We start from the raw sequence: 19,509 nt of genomic DNA, 5'->3' as shown, positions 1-19,509 counted from the left end.
TTGAAAAGTAGATGCGTCCGGTTCCTAACAATCGCTTTTAACAATAATTATATTATTTTTTATCAATTAAAACATTGTACGTGATTTTTATGTGAATACAAACGCTTATCCGCACTTTAAACATATATTTTAGATTCATCTTCCTGCTATAAATTAGCAGGAATTTTTTCGGCACAAGATCTTCGTTGTTAGGGACAGTGTTCGTCACGTAATTAATTGGATAATGTGACTAAATTTATTTAAATATTTTAATAATTTTAGTTATAAGTCAATAGAATGTGAATGTCTAGTAATTTAAAAAATTAAAATATTATTCAAAATAATGTATAAAGGAAGCGGAATTAGCAGATTTCGAGTTATTTCGAATCCATTTCAAGTTAATCGGATGATTTTTGGGTCACTTTCGAATTTTGTCCGAACAAATCAGATTACGGATTGAACTAGATTTAGGGTCGAATATGATATTACCATCTCCAAATATCCATAGAATTCGGATAAATTATTATGACAAAAAAAAAATTTGGATAAATTATTTTATTCTACCAAACCTTGAAGTCAATGGCGTTCGTATATTGTAGGTCATAGTTTGGTCTCTATCAGGTACCAATTAGTAGTTAAAAAAGATGAGCTAGCCTCATAATTATTGTAAAGTAAGTAGCAGTTGGTATTTGTTTTTTTGTTTTTTAATTTGATCTATCTTTTTCATCGGCATGGAAGAACAGATCTTGCTAGATAGTGATTGCTTAAATATCTTTTTAACAATTTTTATTGACAAAAATAATAAAATTAATGCAAGTGCTTCCATTATTAATGAGCAATTTAATTACTTAATTTTAGTATTTATAATTTGTTAACGAATAAGAAATATATTTCTGACATAAAATTGGATACAAAATCTTTTTCAAAATAATGTGTTAAGTTTTAATTGGAATAAACTCCGTCTGTTCACATAAATAGTATCAATTAAAGTATCACGTATCAATTGTCATATCATCTATATAAAATTTTATATCCAATTTTATTCATATAACACTCTTCAACAAATAATCTGTCAAAAGATGATTACAAAGAGTCGATGGAGTTCACGTTGGAGAATATACTCCTTCCGTTTTAAATTGGATACCCACTTTTAAAAAATCGAACAGTTTAAAAAAAGTGGAAAATTAATTATATTAAATGATTGTTATATGTGGAATGAGGTTGATTCAAAAAATATAAATAATATATGTGAAGTAGAATTGATTTTGAATAAATTTACATGTTGAATTGGACAACTAAATTGAACAAATTTTCTTCCTAAAATTGGACATGCAAATTGAAATTGTAACGGAGACTATTATATGTTTATAGTTACAAGTTATAACACAATTTTGCAGATTCCACAAACTTCCATTATAGGAGTATTAGTCTTTCTTTATAGTAATCAGCTGCAGCCCACTTTATGGAAACTCCAAAGAACTCCATTTAATTTGTCTCAAAAACAGACACTGAACATACATATTCATCATATCAGCAGTCTGTTCTTCTGTTAGTTCCTGAAATGAATCTTCCATTTTTCTCATCAAAAATCTTGGTACTTATCATCAAACTTGTTATTCTATCTACTTTCCAAGAGGGTCATGCCAAAGATTTCGAACACTACTCCAAATGCCTTGAAACAAAATTTGAGTGTGGCCAAGAATCTGTTCAGCTGAGCTACCCTTTCTGGGGCAACAACAGACCATCATACTGTGGCCTTGAAGGTTTTGAGCTGACATGCGATACCGCGAAAAATTACCCAACAATCACTATTGATTCTTTCTCATTTCGGGTACTTAACATCAGTCAGCCTGATCATGAAATTTGGATTACAAGTACTGGTTTTGAAGATGATACAAGCTTATGTCCTCCTGTGCTCAATAGTACAGTTTTGAACAGAACTCGCTTTGGGAGCAGTCCGAAAAGTGAGGTTATATATGTGTACTATGATTGCCCTGATGGTCTGAATATTAACTTGCCTGGTAGCTTAATTTGGGATGATTTTAAGTGTTTGAAAAAAGGGGTTCCAAGTAATGGCTATTATGTAGCAGAGTCTTTTTCAGAAGCTCAGCTGCAGTTTTTTGAGCAATGTAAGATTCAGCTAGTAGCTCCAGTGCTCCGAAAGGCGTTTGATGAGTACAGACTGAATGGTACAATGTCATTAGTTGAAGTGTTGAAGCAGGGGTTCACGCTTGATTATATAATTGATGAAGTCGCTTGCTCAGCTTGTGTGAATTCCAGTGGCTTGTGTGGATCTCTTGATACAGATGCAAAGCGTTTTCGGTGCCTCTGTCGCGATGGAGCTTATCCTGTCTCATGTCCGGATCACGGTTAGTGCATCTAAACTTTTTCCCATTTTAGTACATATGCATTAAGATTTAGAAGTCGAAAAAAAGAACTTTGCTGATGAAAGTTTGATCACATTTGAGCTATACCCATGAGTTCCTTGAGATAGAGCTAAAACAGGTAGAACTTTTCATAGTTAATGTTACTTTTAGAACTCATTTGGTCCTGTCTTAAAATGATTGTGTACTCTAGATATCGGTTCTAATACGTGGTGGTTTCAAGTGACCGGTATGTAGTCGTTTGCATAAGAATTAAGAAAGGTCTGCCATGATATGCCAGAAGATGTGAGTAATTTTGTGTTAGATTTGTTTACATTTATGAAGAAGCCTCATATTGCTTGGATTGTGGTTAACTGTATCTTGATTTCTTTGATGTCGAGCCCAGATAGTTGACAGTGAATTCAACTTAACTAAACCAGACCAATGTAAAACTAGTTTATGCTATTCGTAGGTAAGGTCTTAGCAGGATGAAATTCACCTAGAATTTACTACGTAGAATGTGATTGTCCTCATAAAACCCGCCAGTTTCTGTGAAATTTTATTTGAAAAGTACGAAAGATGAGGATCACAAAAATCAATATTGAGTTATTGAATTTTGTGGAGGACACCAAAAAAGTCATCTAAAATTGAACTATAGTGTAAAAAGAAGATGATGACTGAGAACACACAGAGGCATGAACGTTGACAGCTTCATGACATTCAACTATAATGATCGAAAGTTCTGTATAATACAGTAATTTCTCAATGCTAGGAAACTAGTTGAATATGTATTCACAAATTATGAAACAATACACAATTACTCACCGCACACGTTATAATAATCTCTGTTTGACTCTGGTTAATCATCCATCAAACATTGGGTAATTCTTTACCATCCTAGATTCCCAGGTGTTTAGAAACTACCACAGACTAATATTCAACAAAAATTTTCTGTCAGTCTATAACTTGCTGGAAACTGGTACGAATCAGTTCCCACAAGCTTCTCCAACCATTTGATCACCTGGTATATTGGTCCATTTTTCGTGCTTTCAAATTTTCTAGGGAAACTGTAGCCAGACGGAGGACATCAAGCACCACTCCTTTACCATGAACCTTGAAAAAATTACAAAGAAGGTCTCTGCATAAGGTTCTCGCGAAAATTCTAACAAAGATCTGCATTCCACCAAGGAAAAATACAATGAGTGGCTCTGCAGAAGTTTTTTTTAGCTTAGAACCTCTACTTCAAATGTAATTATTAAATCAATCAAACCGAACATTAATAATTATATTCCGCTCAAAAGTAGGGTCTCCTCCGGTGACATGTACACAGATCAAAGGAGTTCATGCAGAAAGGCTGCTCACCAGAATGTGAATACCCACGGCCTGAGGATCCAAACCATTAATCCTGTAATCTAATGGTCAAAGACAAAGAGTCAATGTTGGGGAACTACCTTATTGCGAACCCGGACCATGACCCTCTATTTAAATCTTATATTTTTCATACTATTCGATACAGAGGAACATTGTTAACAAGTTCACTATGTCCACTGACCAAGAATTGGTCTCTTGCTTTTATTCACCAGAGCATTATATATTTCAATATATTTCTTTTTGCCTTAGTTGAATATTTGTTCCACTTGACTATCTTGAATTCAATAATTCACAATTCTCTCCACCATTCAATCTCTTCAAATTCATCAACTCTTATTTTTCATTCATGAGCCATCACAAATGTTTACTCATCATTCCAGTTCCTTTCATCTACACTGCATAATCATTTCGCTCCACCTCCTGCTTCTACTTCCTTGTGATCATGCTCAAGATTTCAAGACTTATTACGAAAATTGCTACAAAAACTTCAGCTGCGGAGGGAGAATAAAGGAAATCGGGTACCCTTTCTGGGGAGGAGACCGGCCTTATTACTGCGGACTTCCAAGCTTCAAACTGAGCTGTAAAGACGACGAATTTGCAGTTTTAGACACGGGCTTAAATTACACGTTTCGGGTTTTTGGTATTGATCAAACTAGTCATGAAATTAAGATTAGTCGCGGAGATTTACAAGCTGATAGCTGTCCATCGCAGATATTTAACGGGACCTTGGACAAAAAGCTCTTTGATTACGGAGCTCAGACCGAAGATCTTAACATGTTCTACAACTGTTCTAGTGACACAAAAATTCGACCAGAGAATCCGAGTCTTCGTGATAACGCGACTTGCACGAGTCGTGATTCGGGACTAAAAGACATTGTGTTTTTCGGGAATGAGTCATTTCCAGTGTATCATTTCGACGCTCTGATATCATGTAAAGTGAAAATCGTAGTCCCGGTTGACAAAACCGTTGTGGCCGATTTCAAGAGGAATGCAACGAAGGAATTAGATGAATTGCTGAATCCGAGCTTCGATGTGTATTATAAGATGAATGATTACGCTTGCAATGCGTGTAAGAGTTGGGGTGGATTGTGTTGGTCTGGATTCGACCTGAGTAAATTGACATGTCTTTGTCAGGATGGAGCGTATGATCATCCATGTAAACAAGGTGTGTTTCTCGTCTTCTTTTATTCTACCGTATAGTCAATCTTTTCATATCGACTATATCTGTCGAACCTGTAGACGTTAACAATCTGAAATATTAATAATATAATAATTCAAAAAATAATTAATATTATGGGAACACAATATCTTCTTCAATCAGGCAATCTAACTTAACCAAGTCCGTTGCATATGTTCTAAGAACTCATATTGGCCTTGCTTGCCTCAACTTATATAGCTCAATTAAATACTCATTTTAGGAAAATAGTTCATATTCTTAAATATTTTTCGACGTTTTCCTGAAAAGTAAGATATTTTGATTAAATGAATGTAGCGGCTGTCAAGAGTCAACTCAGATGGGGGCTAGATTTAATGGGGGAAGGTACAACTGAGTTTTTAATATTAGCTGCCCAAATTGAACACCTAAATACTAATACTGTTTCTTTGTAAATAAACAGTAGTCAAATTTAGACACTTGAATAAAGATAGAAACAAGTTTACAATTAAGGTAAGTATGTGGTAATTACCTGATAGGGTAACAGGTAAGAAAATTCCAATTATATTTTCTTGGTCCTCCAGATTAGAAGTTGTATTCAAAATATATATGGGCCATATCTGAAATGAAAGGGCTTTTAGTGCAGAGAACAATCAAACAATACACAATCTGTCAATCTTAGAGTCTGAATATTCTAGCATAAGCCTTTTCTTTTGCATATAAAGTTTTCTTAAAGCCCATAAAAGATTACTTGGGCCACTATTTTGGGCCTCATACCATGATAATAACTTTTCTGATGCAAAGGGGCTCATGAAATTCAATCATCATTCATCACTATTCGGTTAATACTTAATACTCATGTTTGTGTTTGCATGTATCATCAACAGATTTCTATAAATTGTAGTTTCATAAATTTTTTTAATTATATTTTTCATTTGAATAAAAGTTTAAACTTGTCAAACTTTTATTAAGGGATTTTTTTAAAAAAAATATTATGAAACTATAATTTATAAGAGCCTCAAAATACGTGTGAAAAAGTAAGGTAAAGAATCTGCTAGGCTGAGGGAGTAACTGATATAAAATAAATCAAAAAATTGCCAAATCAATAATCTCTCTTTATTTTACAACTTTGACATCCGGAAGAAAGGCAACACAGTATGTGAAACTGAACTAGTTCATTTCCTACGAGTATAATGTAACAATCAAATGAAACAACGCACCGAGTGGTGTAACTTTCAGCGCATGGGAAAGCAATGAGAAAAGATTTCCTTTAGTTGTTGAATTCAATAGTTGGGGTATATTATCTATACTTTCGGTTCAACTTAACCAACCCCTCCCTTGACTCCTCCAAAGTCTCTCCTCTCCACTCAATCATACACTTGCAATCCTCCCTCTCCATTTCTGATATCAACATGACAATGCTTAGATGTCACCTCCAATGCTGCTTTTTGATAGCGATGCTCTTAGACTCTTACAAATCATGACTTCAATTGTTTGTTCCTTGGACGTTTAGACATGTACATCTAGCTTATCTCAACTCTAACCATGGTCAAATATGCAATTATTCATCATATAGTTTAATAATTTCAATTTCCTTAGTGTTTCTTGCAAAATTTAAATATCACTCAAATTTTGTGTTAGTTCATTTTCATGCTTATATCGTGCCATCTGTCGGACATTCTTTTTTTATATAGTTCGATGTCAGAGTCAGATTTCACATACCTTGACTACTTTGAAAAACTGGTAATACACTCGTACTCACGCAACAATTCAGTTACTTTTCCAGTGAAATCGAACCTATGATCTTGAATAATAATCTCCTAAAGTTACGGTCTCAACCAATTATTTTCGACTACTAAAATCTCTTCTTTAACAAGTTATGTTTTTTTGTGAATAATTTGAAAATTGTCAAATAAAAGCAAATATTAGTTAGACGTAGGTGAGTTGGCCACAGAGTGGTGCCCATCCTCTTTTTGGCAAAGTTTTCTTGCTGTTGCTTAATTATATAAACACTCATTATTATGTACTAGTACGACACGGTTTTCAAATCTTGTATGATAAATAATTGTATACACACAACAAATGGACAAGTTATATGAGTGCATGTAGGGTAACGCAGAAGCCATAACAAGTCAAAAAGATCTGCAGCCAACTTGATATATAATTTTGTCATCACAACTCTTACTTGCAAGTTTATATGTTTAAGGCTCCTCCCCTGTTTCCTCTGTTTTTGCAACCCCCTCAAATGGATCACAAAAGCCTCTCTAGATATAAGGTTTCTCTTATGATTCTCATCCTCACCAGCTTAGTGATCAGAGCTCAATCTGTTACCCAAAAATTCACTCCCTGCTTGCCTTTTAATTGCGGAAATGGTCCGAATATTAGCTACCCTTTCTGGACTCCTCAAAAACAAGAACCATACTGTGGTTCTCCACAATTCAGCATTACTTGCCACGACAAAACCCCGATACTAAAGCTTTCTGATGATGATTATATCGTCAAGGATATTAATTATGTGAATAATTCTGTTTTGCTTGCGGTTTCTGAGCTTTTTAATGATAAAAATTCTTGTCCAACTCCTCTGCATAATTTTAGCATTTCTGGGAGTCCTTTCGACTATGGTCTAGATTTCGCGGAGCTACACTTCTTTTACAATTGTTCGTTTAATGATGAATCAGCCAGAATTAATCTGAGCTGCGCAAGCAATCGTTCACATCATTCCTTTGCTCTTTTCCATCCTGAATTTTTACAAAAAGATTATTCAGTAGATTTATGTCAAGCTACGGTTACTACACCTATTACTGCGGTTGATCTAGATTTTGTCAAGATGAATTATACTGAAATTTTGAAAAATGGTTTTTCTTTAAAATGGAATGGCGTTGATTGTAGCAAGTGTGTGAAAAGTGGGGGAAGATGTGGGTCTCTAGATGATAATTTCATCTGTATTTGCAATGATCAAGTCCGTTCTGGAAAATGCGGTAAGTTTAGTTATTACCCTCTGAATGATTCATAAATCATTTATCATATTCTTTGCTAATCTTATGTTCATGTCACACTTACATACCCATTAGGCCACCATATCCCATTCGGAAGTAGGGTCTGAGTGGGTGAAATTTACGAAAATCTTCTCCCTACTTGAGGGAGTAGAGACTATGTGATGCATATGACATATAACTGAGTATGTATTTAAAAGGATTTCTGTTAACCTTTGTACTAATTCTAAGTTTGGATTATTGGCAGGGAAAAAAATGGGAGTGGGTGTGAAGATTGCTATAGGTAATTTACATTGTCCAAATTTAGTGACCTTGACTATTGATTTGTGCATATCTTTATAAAACTAATGAGCTTTGTTCTCCTTTCAGCTTTGTGTTCATTAGCATTCGGCATTGGATTAACAGCATTTGCTTTCTGCTTCTATATTCGACGAAAGAAAGCAGAGCATGGTTCATTTTTGGTGTCTCAGAACATTTCTTCTTATGAAGGTTCAATTTCTGATTCTGAGAAAGGAGGTACTTACATGGGAGTTCCAATATTTAGCTATGCTGACCTGGAGAAAGCCACAAATAGCTTTGATTCCAGCAGAGAAGTTGGCGATGGGGGTTTCGGATCAGTATACAAAGGTATGCATAAATTCTTGTTGTATAAGAAGTATAGATTCAGTGATTATGTTGTCAACTATATGGGGAGAAAACTTTGTACACCATGAGGTAATCAGTTTCATGCATTTGGATGTAGGTAAGCTTCAAGATGGCCGTGTGGTGGCAGTAAAACGGTTATATGAGAACAATTTTAAAAGAGTTGAGCAGTTTATGAATGAGGTAGAAATTCTCACACGTTTGCGCCATAAGAACCTTGTACCACTTTACGGATGCACCTCACAGCACTGTCGACAGCTTCTACTTGTCTACGAGTATGTCCCTAATGGTACAATTGCTGATCATCTCTATGGTAGTCGTGCAAAACCAGGAAAACTTACATGGAAAACAAGAATGAAAATTGCCACTGAAACTGCAAGTGCATTGTCATATCTTCATGCTTCAGATGTCATTCATCGCGATGTCAAGACAACCAATATTCTCCTAGACAACAATTTCTCTGTCAAGGTTGCTGATTTTGGCTTGTCACGTTTATTCCCACTAGACGTTACACATGTTTCAACAGCTCCTCAAGGCACTCCTGGATACGTAGACCCTGAGTATCACGAATGCTATCAGCTCACAGATAAAAGTGATGTTTATAGCTTTGGAGTCGTGATGATTGAGCTTATATCATCAATGCCTGCTGTAGACATCAGCAGGCATCGACACGAGATCAATTTATCAAACATGGCAATGAACAAGATTCAAAATGGCGCGCTGCAAGAACTTGTGGATACAAATCTTGGATTTGCAACAGATTCTGACATACGGAACATGATAACAGAAGTGGCAGAGCTGGCCTTTCAATGCCTGCAAAATGGGAGGGAGTTCAGGCCAACAATGAAAAAAGTATACGAAGTTTTATTGGGAATTCAGAGTAAATACTATGGTACTGTTAAGACGGATGTTCTTGGTGATGATTCTTCGTTGTTAAAGGATGAATCTCAAATTCTTTCACCGAATTCTGTTACTGCAAATTGGGTAAGCAGATCAACAACAGCTAGTTCAACCACCTAAATGTTGTTCCACTTGTTTAAATTGATGCATGTATGCAGACTTTTTGAAATTTCAGACTTGAGAGTTTAAGTTGTTCATGTTCTTTGCAACAGGTAGATTCCCTTATTAGTTGTACATACATATTATAGTTATTGTATATCTGTATGGAAATCTTCATCTGCATCAGTATTATTTAGTGTTATGCTGTTATTATTATACTGTTAACAGAACAAAATATGACAAGTAGCTTACAATATTGTTAACCCGCGCATAGTTTTCTAACCGTCAAAGAATGTATATCCAGCTGTCGGGATTATAATATTCTTTTTAATTTGTTTAGCTTTTGAGCGCCGAACGAATTATGTTCGGCATTTTTTAAGCGGTGGACAGGAACTCGTCCGGCACTTAAACGGTGAATGGGGTCATTTTTTCAAAAAAAAAAAAAACACCGGAACGCTTGATATATTAAAGATGTGTTATAATCCTGACAACATGATATTCATCTAACGGCAAAAACACTATGTGCCAGTTAACAGGTCCACACCATCTCCACAGGACCCAAAGATCATATTGGATATTTAATTTGCTTGCTGGGAAAGTGTTTGTTCTGAGTGTGCGAAACCTTTATATAACTGAACCAAAATTGTGATAATTCCTCCTCCTAACTTCTTTCTAACTACTTCACATTTAAAAAAAGTTTGTTAACTTATAGTACTGCTAAAATTCTATGGAAATATTTGTACAATTTCTAGTGTTTAAATTCTATTACAAATAACTCTCAAACAAAAAAAATTTGTTCAAATACTGACACAAGTAGCATTGTGAACTTCAGATGAATCTATGCATCGGTGACAAAGTTCATGATAGAACTAGAACTTTCGGATGCTCGAGTCAGAGTTTTTGCACGGCTTCATCAATACCTTTTATTAATAAGCGAAACCACGTTTTGGTGGAAAATCGGTACAAGTACCAACATTTGGTCATCATATATTAATTTTTTGTGCGGATATGAGAACATAAAATAAAAAATAGGCTAGAAAACTCTATTATTGTTTTGTTTTATTGCGAATCTTATCTATAAAACATATTTAAGTTATTTAACTTAAAAATTTCTTTTGACTTCTTTATTAATTTGTCATACAAACAACTACCACTCCTAAATGTGCAAGAACTCCAACCAACTAACATACCTATTATAAGTCTAGAAAATTTACAAATTAAATAACACTACACATACCTATTATAAATCTAAAACAATTACAAATTATTAATATAAATTTTAATTCATTCTGTACTCTTTAGAAGATTGCTATAAAAATGAATAAGGCGGTGATAATACTGACTTGACAAACGAAAACTCGAAGAGAATGAAGTCATTGTCCATATTGCAACATATAATAAAAGAATCAAAACATAAAACATCCATCATAATAAAATTCATATCAAATAAATATAAGGAGTCGGTAGAGTTTTTCTCTGGATATGAGAACATAAAATAAAAAAATAGGCTAAAAAAATTTATTATTTTTTTGTTTTTTTGTTATTTTATTATTTATTGCGAATTTTATCTATAAAACATATTTAAGTTATTTAACTTAAATTTTTTTTTTCGACTTCTATATTAATTTGTCATACAAACAACTACCAGTCCTAGATGTGCAAGAACTCCAACCAACATTACACATACCTATTATAAATCTAAAACAATTACAAATTAAATAACATTACACATACCTATTATAAATCTAAAACAATTACAAATTATTAATATAAATTTTAATAAATTCCGTGCTCTTCAGAAGATTGTGATAGAGATGAATAAGGCGGTGATAACACTGACATGACAACAGAAACTCGAAGAGAATGATACCATTGTCCATATTGCAACATATAATAAAAGAATGGAAACACAGACATCTGTCAAAAAATTTGATATCAAATTAGTTTTGGAAAGCTAATTAACTTTGTCAAACTACAATATTAGTTTGTCAAACAACTATAACACCATCGTTATATCTAAAAAACTCCAAATATAATTATATATAACGTTTGTCTATTAGATTGAATATAACAATTACAATGTATAAATTTGAATTTTATTCGAGATTAAATGTGTTGATCTTGAAAATTATCTTCACAATTTAAAAATCATCAAACAATATAATGATTTTACTAAAATAAAACATATTGTTAGAGTTAAGTTCCATAAAATCCACATTTAAGCTGTAGTAAGTACTGGTTATAATCATTTAGTTTAGTCGTAAATAATATTTTTAATTATTCAAATATATATATAATTTATCATTTTTAAGTTGTTTTGAATATAATTACTAATTAATCATTAACATTTTTCAACTATAACAATCATTAAGATCATTATTTTCCTTATGAGTTATATTTTAGAACATATATAGTGTTTAGTAATTTATAAAATAATTGTTTTATTTTTTGATTGCAACGTGTTAGGTCCAAAGTATCGTAGAAGGGGGGTTGAATACGATACTCACTACAATTTAAAATTCTTTCGAATCTTGCGGATAAACAATTGCAGTCCTGTAATGGGTTTCGTGTTCCGGATATTTATTGGGTCGGTTTCTGAGGATATGAAAATATTAAACCAACACACAATATTTTCCAAGATATATCTGTATATTGATAAATACCTCGAAGGGTGCTATAAATCCAAACCCGAAGGTTGGCTACAATGGCTACTACTACGTACACTCACAAACCCTAGCTTCTAAATATATATATATATTACAAAACTAAGCTAGAGTTTATTTGTGTGTAGTAGTGTGCAAGGCACAAAGCCATTCCACCAAAAAGGTGGTGGAGAGTGTTACAAATGATAACAAAATCCATGGGTATTTATAGACTTGTCACTAACTAACCCTGGTTAAGTCTTGAAATGGCGCCACTAGAGTACTTTACTGTATGTGAAATACTTAGAAAATATTCAAGTATTTAAACTTGCGCCTGGAAAGAGAAGGTCAATTGTTGCGCTTGTGTTTGGTCAAATGTTGCGCTACACAGTGCTTCCCTGTAGAGACTTAGAATAAATTCTAAGTCAGAAAATATTCAAACCTTGCGCCAAGGATAAGTCAAAGGTTGCGCCGGGTCAAAGGTTGCGCCAAGGGGATGCTCACAGTGTATAAGTCTTGTGACTTAGAAAATCTTCAATGCAAGTGAACTTGCGCCAAACACTACTGTGTTCACCCTGTTCTTTCTCTTCCCACACTTGGTTAATATATATATATATAACCAACTTGCGCCTTTGCTCTCTCTGTATACTGTATGTAATGTAGAGCACTTAGAGATTTTTCAAGCCCATGAACTTGCGCCTGTACAGTGGAGGACTCCACAGTTATCTCTCCTCTCTCTTCTTCCAGGTCAAACCTTGCGCTAGGAGCAAAGTTGCGCCAATACAGTGCATCACAGGGGAGAGTGATACTTGTACTTAGAAACATTCTAAGTTACATGAAGTTGCGCCCAACAGTGATGAATCTCACTGTTATCTCTCCTACCATGGTTAATATATATGTGCATGGCTTCAGTAGCTTAAAGAGAGTGAAACCCTAGCTCCATGGACACATGCAAACCCTAGGTTGCCCTTGACACCTGACATCATCACATGCATGCATAATATATATAATATAATATATTATGTTGTTATTATATTAATAAATAAAAGTATATATAAATATATACACACATATATATTTTATTTATATGAACATATAATAATATATGTACATATATTTAAATATATTCTCATATATTTAAATATATATAATATATAATTATATGTAAATACAAATGTAAATATATATATAAATATATAGAGATATATATAGTTATTTATAAATATAAATATAAACATTAATATATATAAAGAAAAGTATATATAAATATATACATATATATAATATTTATATAAACATATAGTAACATATATATACACATATATTTAAATATATTATCATATATTTAAATATATATAATATACATATAACTATGTGTAAATATAAATATAAATATATATATATAAATATATATAACTCTCTCTAAATATACATATATTTATGCACATAATATAATATATATACACACTTAATTATATAATTGCTTATGTAAAATATAAATACATATACTATATACATATATATTTATTTAAATATACATACATATAAATATACATATACATATGTTTAAAAACATATACATATATATTATATATATTATATTTAATTAAATATACATATATACATATATATAAATATATTTGTACATATACAAATATATAAGTGTGCACATATAAAGGATAGGTCACTTCCTATATGGCTTTCTGTGGAAGCTTGACATATGACATTTGAGCAGTAGACTTGATACAGCTTGCAGAGGCTAGGCATTTGGCTTGGCTTTGGAACAAATGACTTGTTATGACTTGATCAATTCTTCGATTGATAAATACTTTGCAAACTCCGTACGTGCTGACGCTTAGTGCACTGGTCTGGTTCACAAGCGACTAACACTGAAGTCAAACATTGTACCGTCTTTGTTAGCAAACATTGATCAGCCGGTTCCGGGTTAGTTTATGCTTCAGTTTGTTGATTATAAATAACCAACCAAGATATATAGAAATATCTTGCTTCATGGGTTGCACTGAAATCTTTCGAGTACTTGGACAACATCTTCATTGCTTCCACAATCTTGAATACTTCAATCTTTATTCTTCACTGAGGCATGAACATATTAATGAACTTCTTCCAGTGAACTTATTCCTTCAAGACTGTAGATGGCTTCTTCAACCTTTGTCTTCGTATCTTCCGATTACGGTGCAGGCGTAGTGTTATTTACTTGTCCTGTTCCATTGTTGAGTTATCATCCCTATGTAACAGATAGGGTTGTCTATACATTTAGACTTACAATCTCCCCCTATTTGTTTGTTAATCATAACAAGCAAATCCTCTGGAGGATAACTCAACTAACACTAGAAAAAGTAAAGTCCTGGACTAGTAAATAATGCTACAAAGTTTCTGGATCATATAGTACATTTCCAGATTTCATGAATAGAAATAACAAATGTGCATATCACCTTTATTTCTCTGGTTCTTGCTTACCTGCCAGATAATCCTCATAGTCTGTCTTGAAGAGAATTCAAAACATTCCATTATGCAAAGAACAATCAGCAGCTTCATTGAATTCTTCAGTGGTAATGAATAAGTTCATGTCTACCACATACTGAAGAATAGATGTATCACCTTATACTTCTCCTCCCGTTACCTTGATCAGGTTCCCCTTGGTGATAAGTAGTTGTCTCCCCTTAGATGAAAGATCAATCCTCCTCCTTAGTTGAAAGAAAAATCTCCCCCTCAGTAGTACACAGCTAAAGAGTAGTTTAATCCCCCTTAGTTGTAGACAGCTAAAGAAAGCTCACTTACTTTTTCTTCCCCCTTTCATATATTCTCCCCCTAAATATATTCTCCCCCTTAGTTGTGGAATCCTCCAAGGATATGTGGTATCAAATAGGTCAAGGAACATGTACAATACTTCCTGTACCAAAAGATAATATCCCCGTAGAGAACTAAACAACGCTAAAGCTGGGGTCGAAGAAAGAGTTCAGAAGAAGGGTTTACTTTGATTGGGTTGGTCCCTATGCTGAAAGAATAGGTTCCAAACGGAAAAGTAATGAGTGAAACTGACATACCAGTAACAACATCCACTTTGTCTTTAGGTATAAATTTGGTAATTAGTAGGTGTCTCACTAAAATGTTCTGCAGGTGTATCACTCAACACTCAATTTTCTCTCGGTTTTTTTGGTAAGGGTGTCACTCACGAGTTCTGTAAGTGTATCCCTCCACATAAATACTGAGCTTCCAGAATGCTGAGTACCTGCAAGAAAATCACCTTAGCCACCCTTAAAGGGGGTCACCGGTGGTGCAATGGGAGTTCGTAATTCCCAGTCCCTGCAGACTCATCAGATAAATCCGAATCATGGTCCACAAGTTGCCAACCACTAAGTGGCTTATCCAATTAAGGATCCAGAGTTGTTTGCTCTGGGAGGTTAGACAAAGGCTTAATTATGGCAAAGGCCTAAGTCCTCCTCAATGTCTGTGAAGACACTTGATTCAAGAGAATCATCAACCATAAGTTCACAACGTGAAATGGAATGAACCGTAGTTGCTTCCGTCAATTCTTTCAACAACATGTGAGTTTTCGATACTAAATATTATAATATGTACCTCACAAGTGTTTCACTCTTCTCAATTTCCTATGTGTTTGCACTCACTCATGCTCACATATTTCTCATTCTCATATCTCACTGAATCTTCTCAGAATCTCACCAAGTGTTTGACTCTTAGTGTTTGGCTCATAGTGTTTCTCTCAGCACTCAAAGTATGGTCTTCTGTACCTGCATGAGAAAATCACCATAGCCCCTTCAAGAGAGGTCACTGGCGGTGCAATGGGGTTTCGTAAATCCCCGATCCTCAACCGACTTATCAATAAATTGACTCATAGTCAGAGAGTTGCCGATCTCCTATAAATAGGAAATCCATTCCGATTGGATCCAGATCTGTTCTTATCTGGGGAGGGAGACGAGAATCCTGAAGATTTGGCAATTGAGATCCTCGTTTCCTCCTTACACCTGTAAAGGCATCAACCATCTTATCTACCGTAAAATGGTAAATGAAGAAGTTGCTTCTGGAACAAAACCTTTAACCTTACTGTGCACTCTCTTGTATTGTGTCCATAAGATTTTCTGTTTAGGCTCTTCATCAGAGTGATTACTGATGATGTGCTTGACTCAATACAAGATGCTCTGGCTGACGAGCGAATTTCAATGGACTCATCCTGTTGAGAGAATGATTCCAGAGACTGTTTTATTGCCTTTTCAGCTCTATATTCTTTTGAGAAAATACAGATGAGCAACAGTTACCTCAAGTTCAAAAACACCTTTTCTCCTTGAGAGGTAGAGCTGTGGGTACACTATCCCTCACATCCTTATTTGCTGCAACGAGTACAGTTTCTCCCTCATTGACTTTTTGTTTGAAAAGTTCCTTATTACTCCAGGGGGAAAGTTGGGATGTGTTCTGAATTTGGTTTTATAGTCTGGGATAAAGATTGTTGGTTTTCAACCTTATGACTATCTAGGAAAGCCAAGAGGCTGATTAAGTTCCGAAGAACAGAAGGAGATATAAATGCATTTTAGAAAATCTATGATTTTGAATGAGAGCAATTGCATTTAATCTTTTGAGGAAAAATGAATCAGTTGTGACTATAAAATGATTTACATAAAGAATGACAATCACAACCGATGAAAGAAATAAAGTTTTCCTTTAAAAACTAGTTTGAGTACGAGAGTCTGAATCTATGCATAAAAGGTTTAAATGAACTTGTCTTTGAAAAAGACACAGACTCCTGTTTCTCACTACAATTTTAAAAAGGAAACAAGAAAATTTATGCGCTACAGTGTATAAAGCACTCGCCACACTAATTAGTGAAAAGGCCTCATACTAGCACATCGTCAAAACAGACGCTGCAAGTGACAAAGATCACCAAGTACACAAATACAAGATAATCAATATCTCGTCTTATGACGCTACATGTATAGATGCAAAATATTCTAAGAAGTATTTATGAAATAGAGTAGTGGATACCAATTGTTGAAATCAATTGATAAGAAAATTTCTTTGAAGAAACTCACCACTCCAGAACATAAATATGAGACAGAATAAAGATTATGTTGTCTCCCTTGTACTCAGAATATTAAACACCTAAAATATATTAGCACCAGTGGTTTTAAGAAATATGCAACAATATTTCACCAGTGCCAATACATCACAATCAATTCACAAATAAAACATCAATAAAGCATCAGAAATAGATACCAATTAAATATTTCAAAAATGAATTAATCATGCTTCTATTATTCTATCAAAGTCAATCATGAAACAAATAGGCATATAATTGTGGATCACAATTTAACTAAGATAAAATAATAATTACCTACGCAATATCATATAATTATCAGATCAGCATATAACAACTAAAATCATGACAATCATACAAAGATATTCGCAAGCCCGAGGGAAAGTTGAAGAAAAGTTCACAAGTCCTATACATGGACAATTTAATACTCATGAATTCATTCAAGAAATACGATAGACATGCTCATGAGAGAAGTAATACCTTATAGAAAGTATAGTATGTGATCCACTTGCAGTTAAGTAAAGTGATAAGTTGAATACCTCTGAGACTTGACATTTCAGTTGATGTACCTTTCTTGTACTGATCAAGTTCAGTGGTTGTTGGCTTAAGTCTTGGCAGGTCTAGAATCTTCCAAAATGCGCATATTCAAAAGATCCTTGATTTCCTTTTATTGCCATCATTCTTTAGGCTAACTAGTAGATCATAAAGACTTGCAACTTTCCAACAAACTCATCATATCACTAATCTGCATTCACTTAGCAAATATCTTGCACAAGTGACGTTAGTCCACATATAATATAATCATGGTATCACAACACATATTGTTGTATTGTGTGTGCCATGTATCATGAGAGGTAATGATTTGAATACCAAATATGACTCTAGCAAACAGATATTTAAAATAATATGCTAGTCAGAAGTCATACCATGTCTGTGACGATCATCCGGTGTTGGATAGCAACTCAATGAGAGCTGATGAAGAAAGAGATATATAAATTCCGTTGGATCTGCAACTGCAAAGTCCTTGAAATGTTGTATGAAGCTTCATCTTCTAGCTCACTGTAATATCCTGAACCCGAGTCTCGTCAATGGTGCTTTAGTTCAATCATGAAGGTCGTTGAGTCCTCTAAGATGTAGAGTCCTGAACTTGAAGATTCTATTTCCATCATCTTCATAATATTCTCTTTTGAAGTAACTCTAAGCAACCAAATTGGCTTGTCCCTCGTAACAGAGCCAAAAACATCCAGTTGGAATCTAAATACCCGACAAGTACTAAGTAATGAATTGTCATTAGGTCAGGTATTAGAATCCGCACAATCTGCTTTCAAACTGATTAAGATCATCTTGCTGTGCAATCACTCAATCTGGATCCATTTAAGAGCTTCTGAATCTTCCTCAAGTTTCACTTCAGATTGAAACTCAAAGAAATAACATCCTTTCACAATAGCTCTCCCAGTCTTCACTTCACCGTTAGGAACATTTAAGAACTAGAACCCAGGAATGATATTGACTCCAAACCCTTTGTCTAAGCAGATACGTTCTTTATATGTCCTGTTCATCTTGTGTGGTGTTGAGTTTGACTAGTAGATCCACCAAATGCTCCCCCTAAGCTGTTGCTGGGATTTCTTTAATAATCCTTATCCTTGCAAAGAGATTCTGCTTGGATCTGAATCATTTTTAAACCAATAATATCACCTTTAACAGCTTGGAGCAAAGTGTCGTTCAATCTCTTGTCCAGACTTACAATCACCTTCTGTTGATTAATCACAATCACCCTGTAGACTTTAGACTCCATAGAGTAGCCGAGGAAAATATTCTTTGATCTTCAAATGCAAGACTTGTAAAGAGGCATTTTCCTCCAAACACATACCAAGAGTTAGTGTTTGCTTCTGATTGGCCACTGGCAAAAATGGTGTCTTTCTGGATTTATCAATGATCAGGGTTCATCTTGATCAACCTTCATTTGTGACGTCTCGTCCTTCGAACACATACGAACAACACGAAAGAATCTAGAGCAGTCAATGATCATCGCAAAAAGATATCTAGCTTTGTTTGCAGACATGACATTAGCTGATCCGTAGAAATCCATACGTATCATCTGAAGCGGCTCAGTAATGTTAGTCATATCTTTGCTTCTGTGCGATGCTCCTTCGACTTCCCTATTGACATACCTTATGAGCTTCATCCATATTGAATTCCAGATGAGGTAGTCCTCTCACCAATGCTCTTCTTGCAAATAGAAAGAGCTCCTTGTTTTGACATACAAGTGCGAGAGCTTCAAGTGCCATAGCTAATACTC

The 19,509-nt window shown here is 34.2% G+C and overlaps 1 protein-coding gene across 3 annotated transcripts; it reads left to right on the top strand.

Annotated features, from left to right (window-relative positions):
* Positions 1-1,398: 1,398 nt before the first annotated feature.
* Positions 1,399-9,710, top strand: LOC108218774 (LEAF RUST 10 DISEASE-RESISTANCE LOCUS RECEPTOR-LIKE PROTEIN KINASE-like 1.2). 3 transcript variants are annotated; one of them, XM_017391874.2, is made up of 4 exons: positions 1,399-2,348; positions 8,107-8,142; positions 8,229-8,486; positions 8,602-9,710. In XM_017391874.2, exons 1-4 carry the CDS (start codon positions 1,541-1,543, stop codon positions 9,519-9,521), a joined length of 2,022 nt encoding a protein of 673 aa, XP_017247363.1. In that variant the 5' UTR covers positions 1,399-1,540; the 3' UTR covers positions 9,522-9,710. The 3 variants fall into 3 exon arrangements, with proteins under 3 accessions (XP_017247363.1, XP_017247364.1, XP_017247365.1); XM_017391875.2 differs by lacking the exon at positions 1,399-2,348 and adding an exon at positions 3,853-4,878; XM_017391876.2 differs by lacking the exon at positions 1,399-2,348 and adding an exon at positions 6,917-7,844.
* Positions 9,711-19,509: the final 9,799 nt, after the last annotated feature.

This window comes from Daucus carota, chromosome 4, assembly GCF_001625215.2.
Source record: "Daucus carota subsp. sativus chromosome 4, DH1 v3.0, whole genome shotgun sequence".
In the NCBI taxonomy this organism is placed as follows: domain Eukaryota; kingdom Viridiplantae; phylum Streptophyta; class Magnoliopsida; order Apiales; family Apiaceae; genus Daucus; species Daucus carota.
The sequence above is the reverse complement of the archived record's forward strand: the minus strand, read 5'-3'. Positions and strand labels throughout refer to the sequence as shown.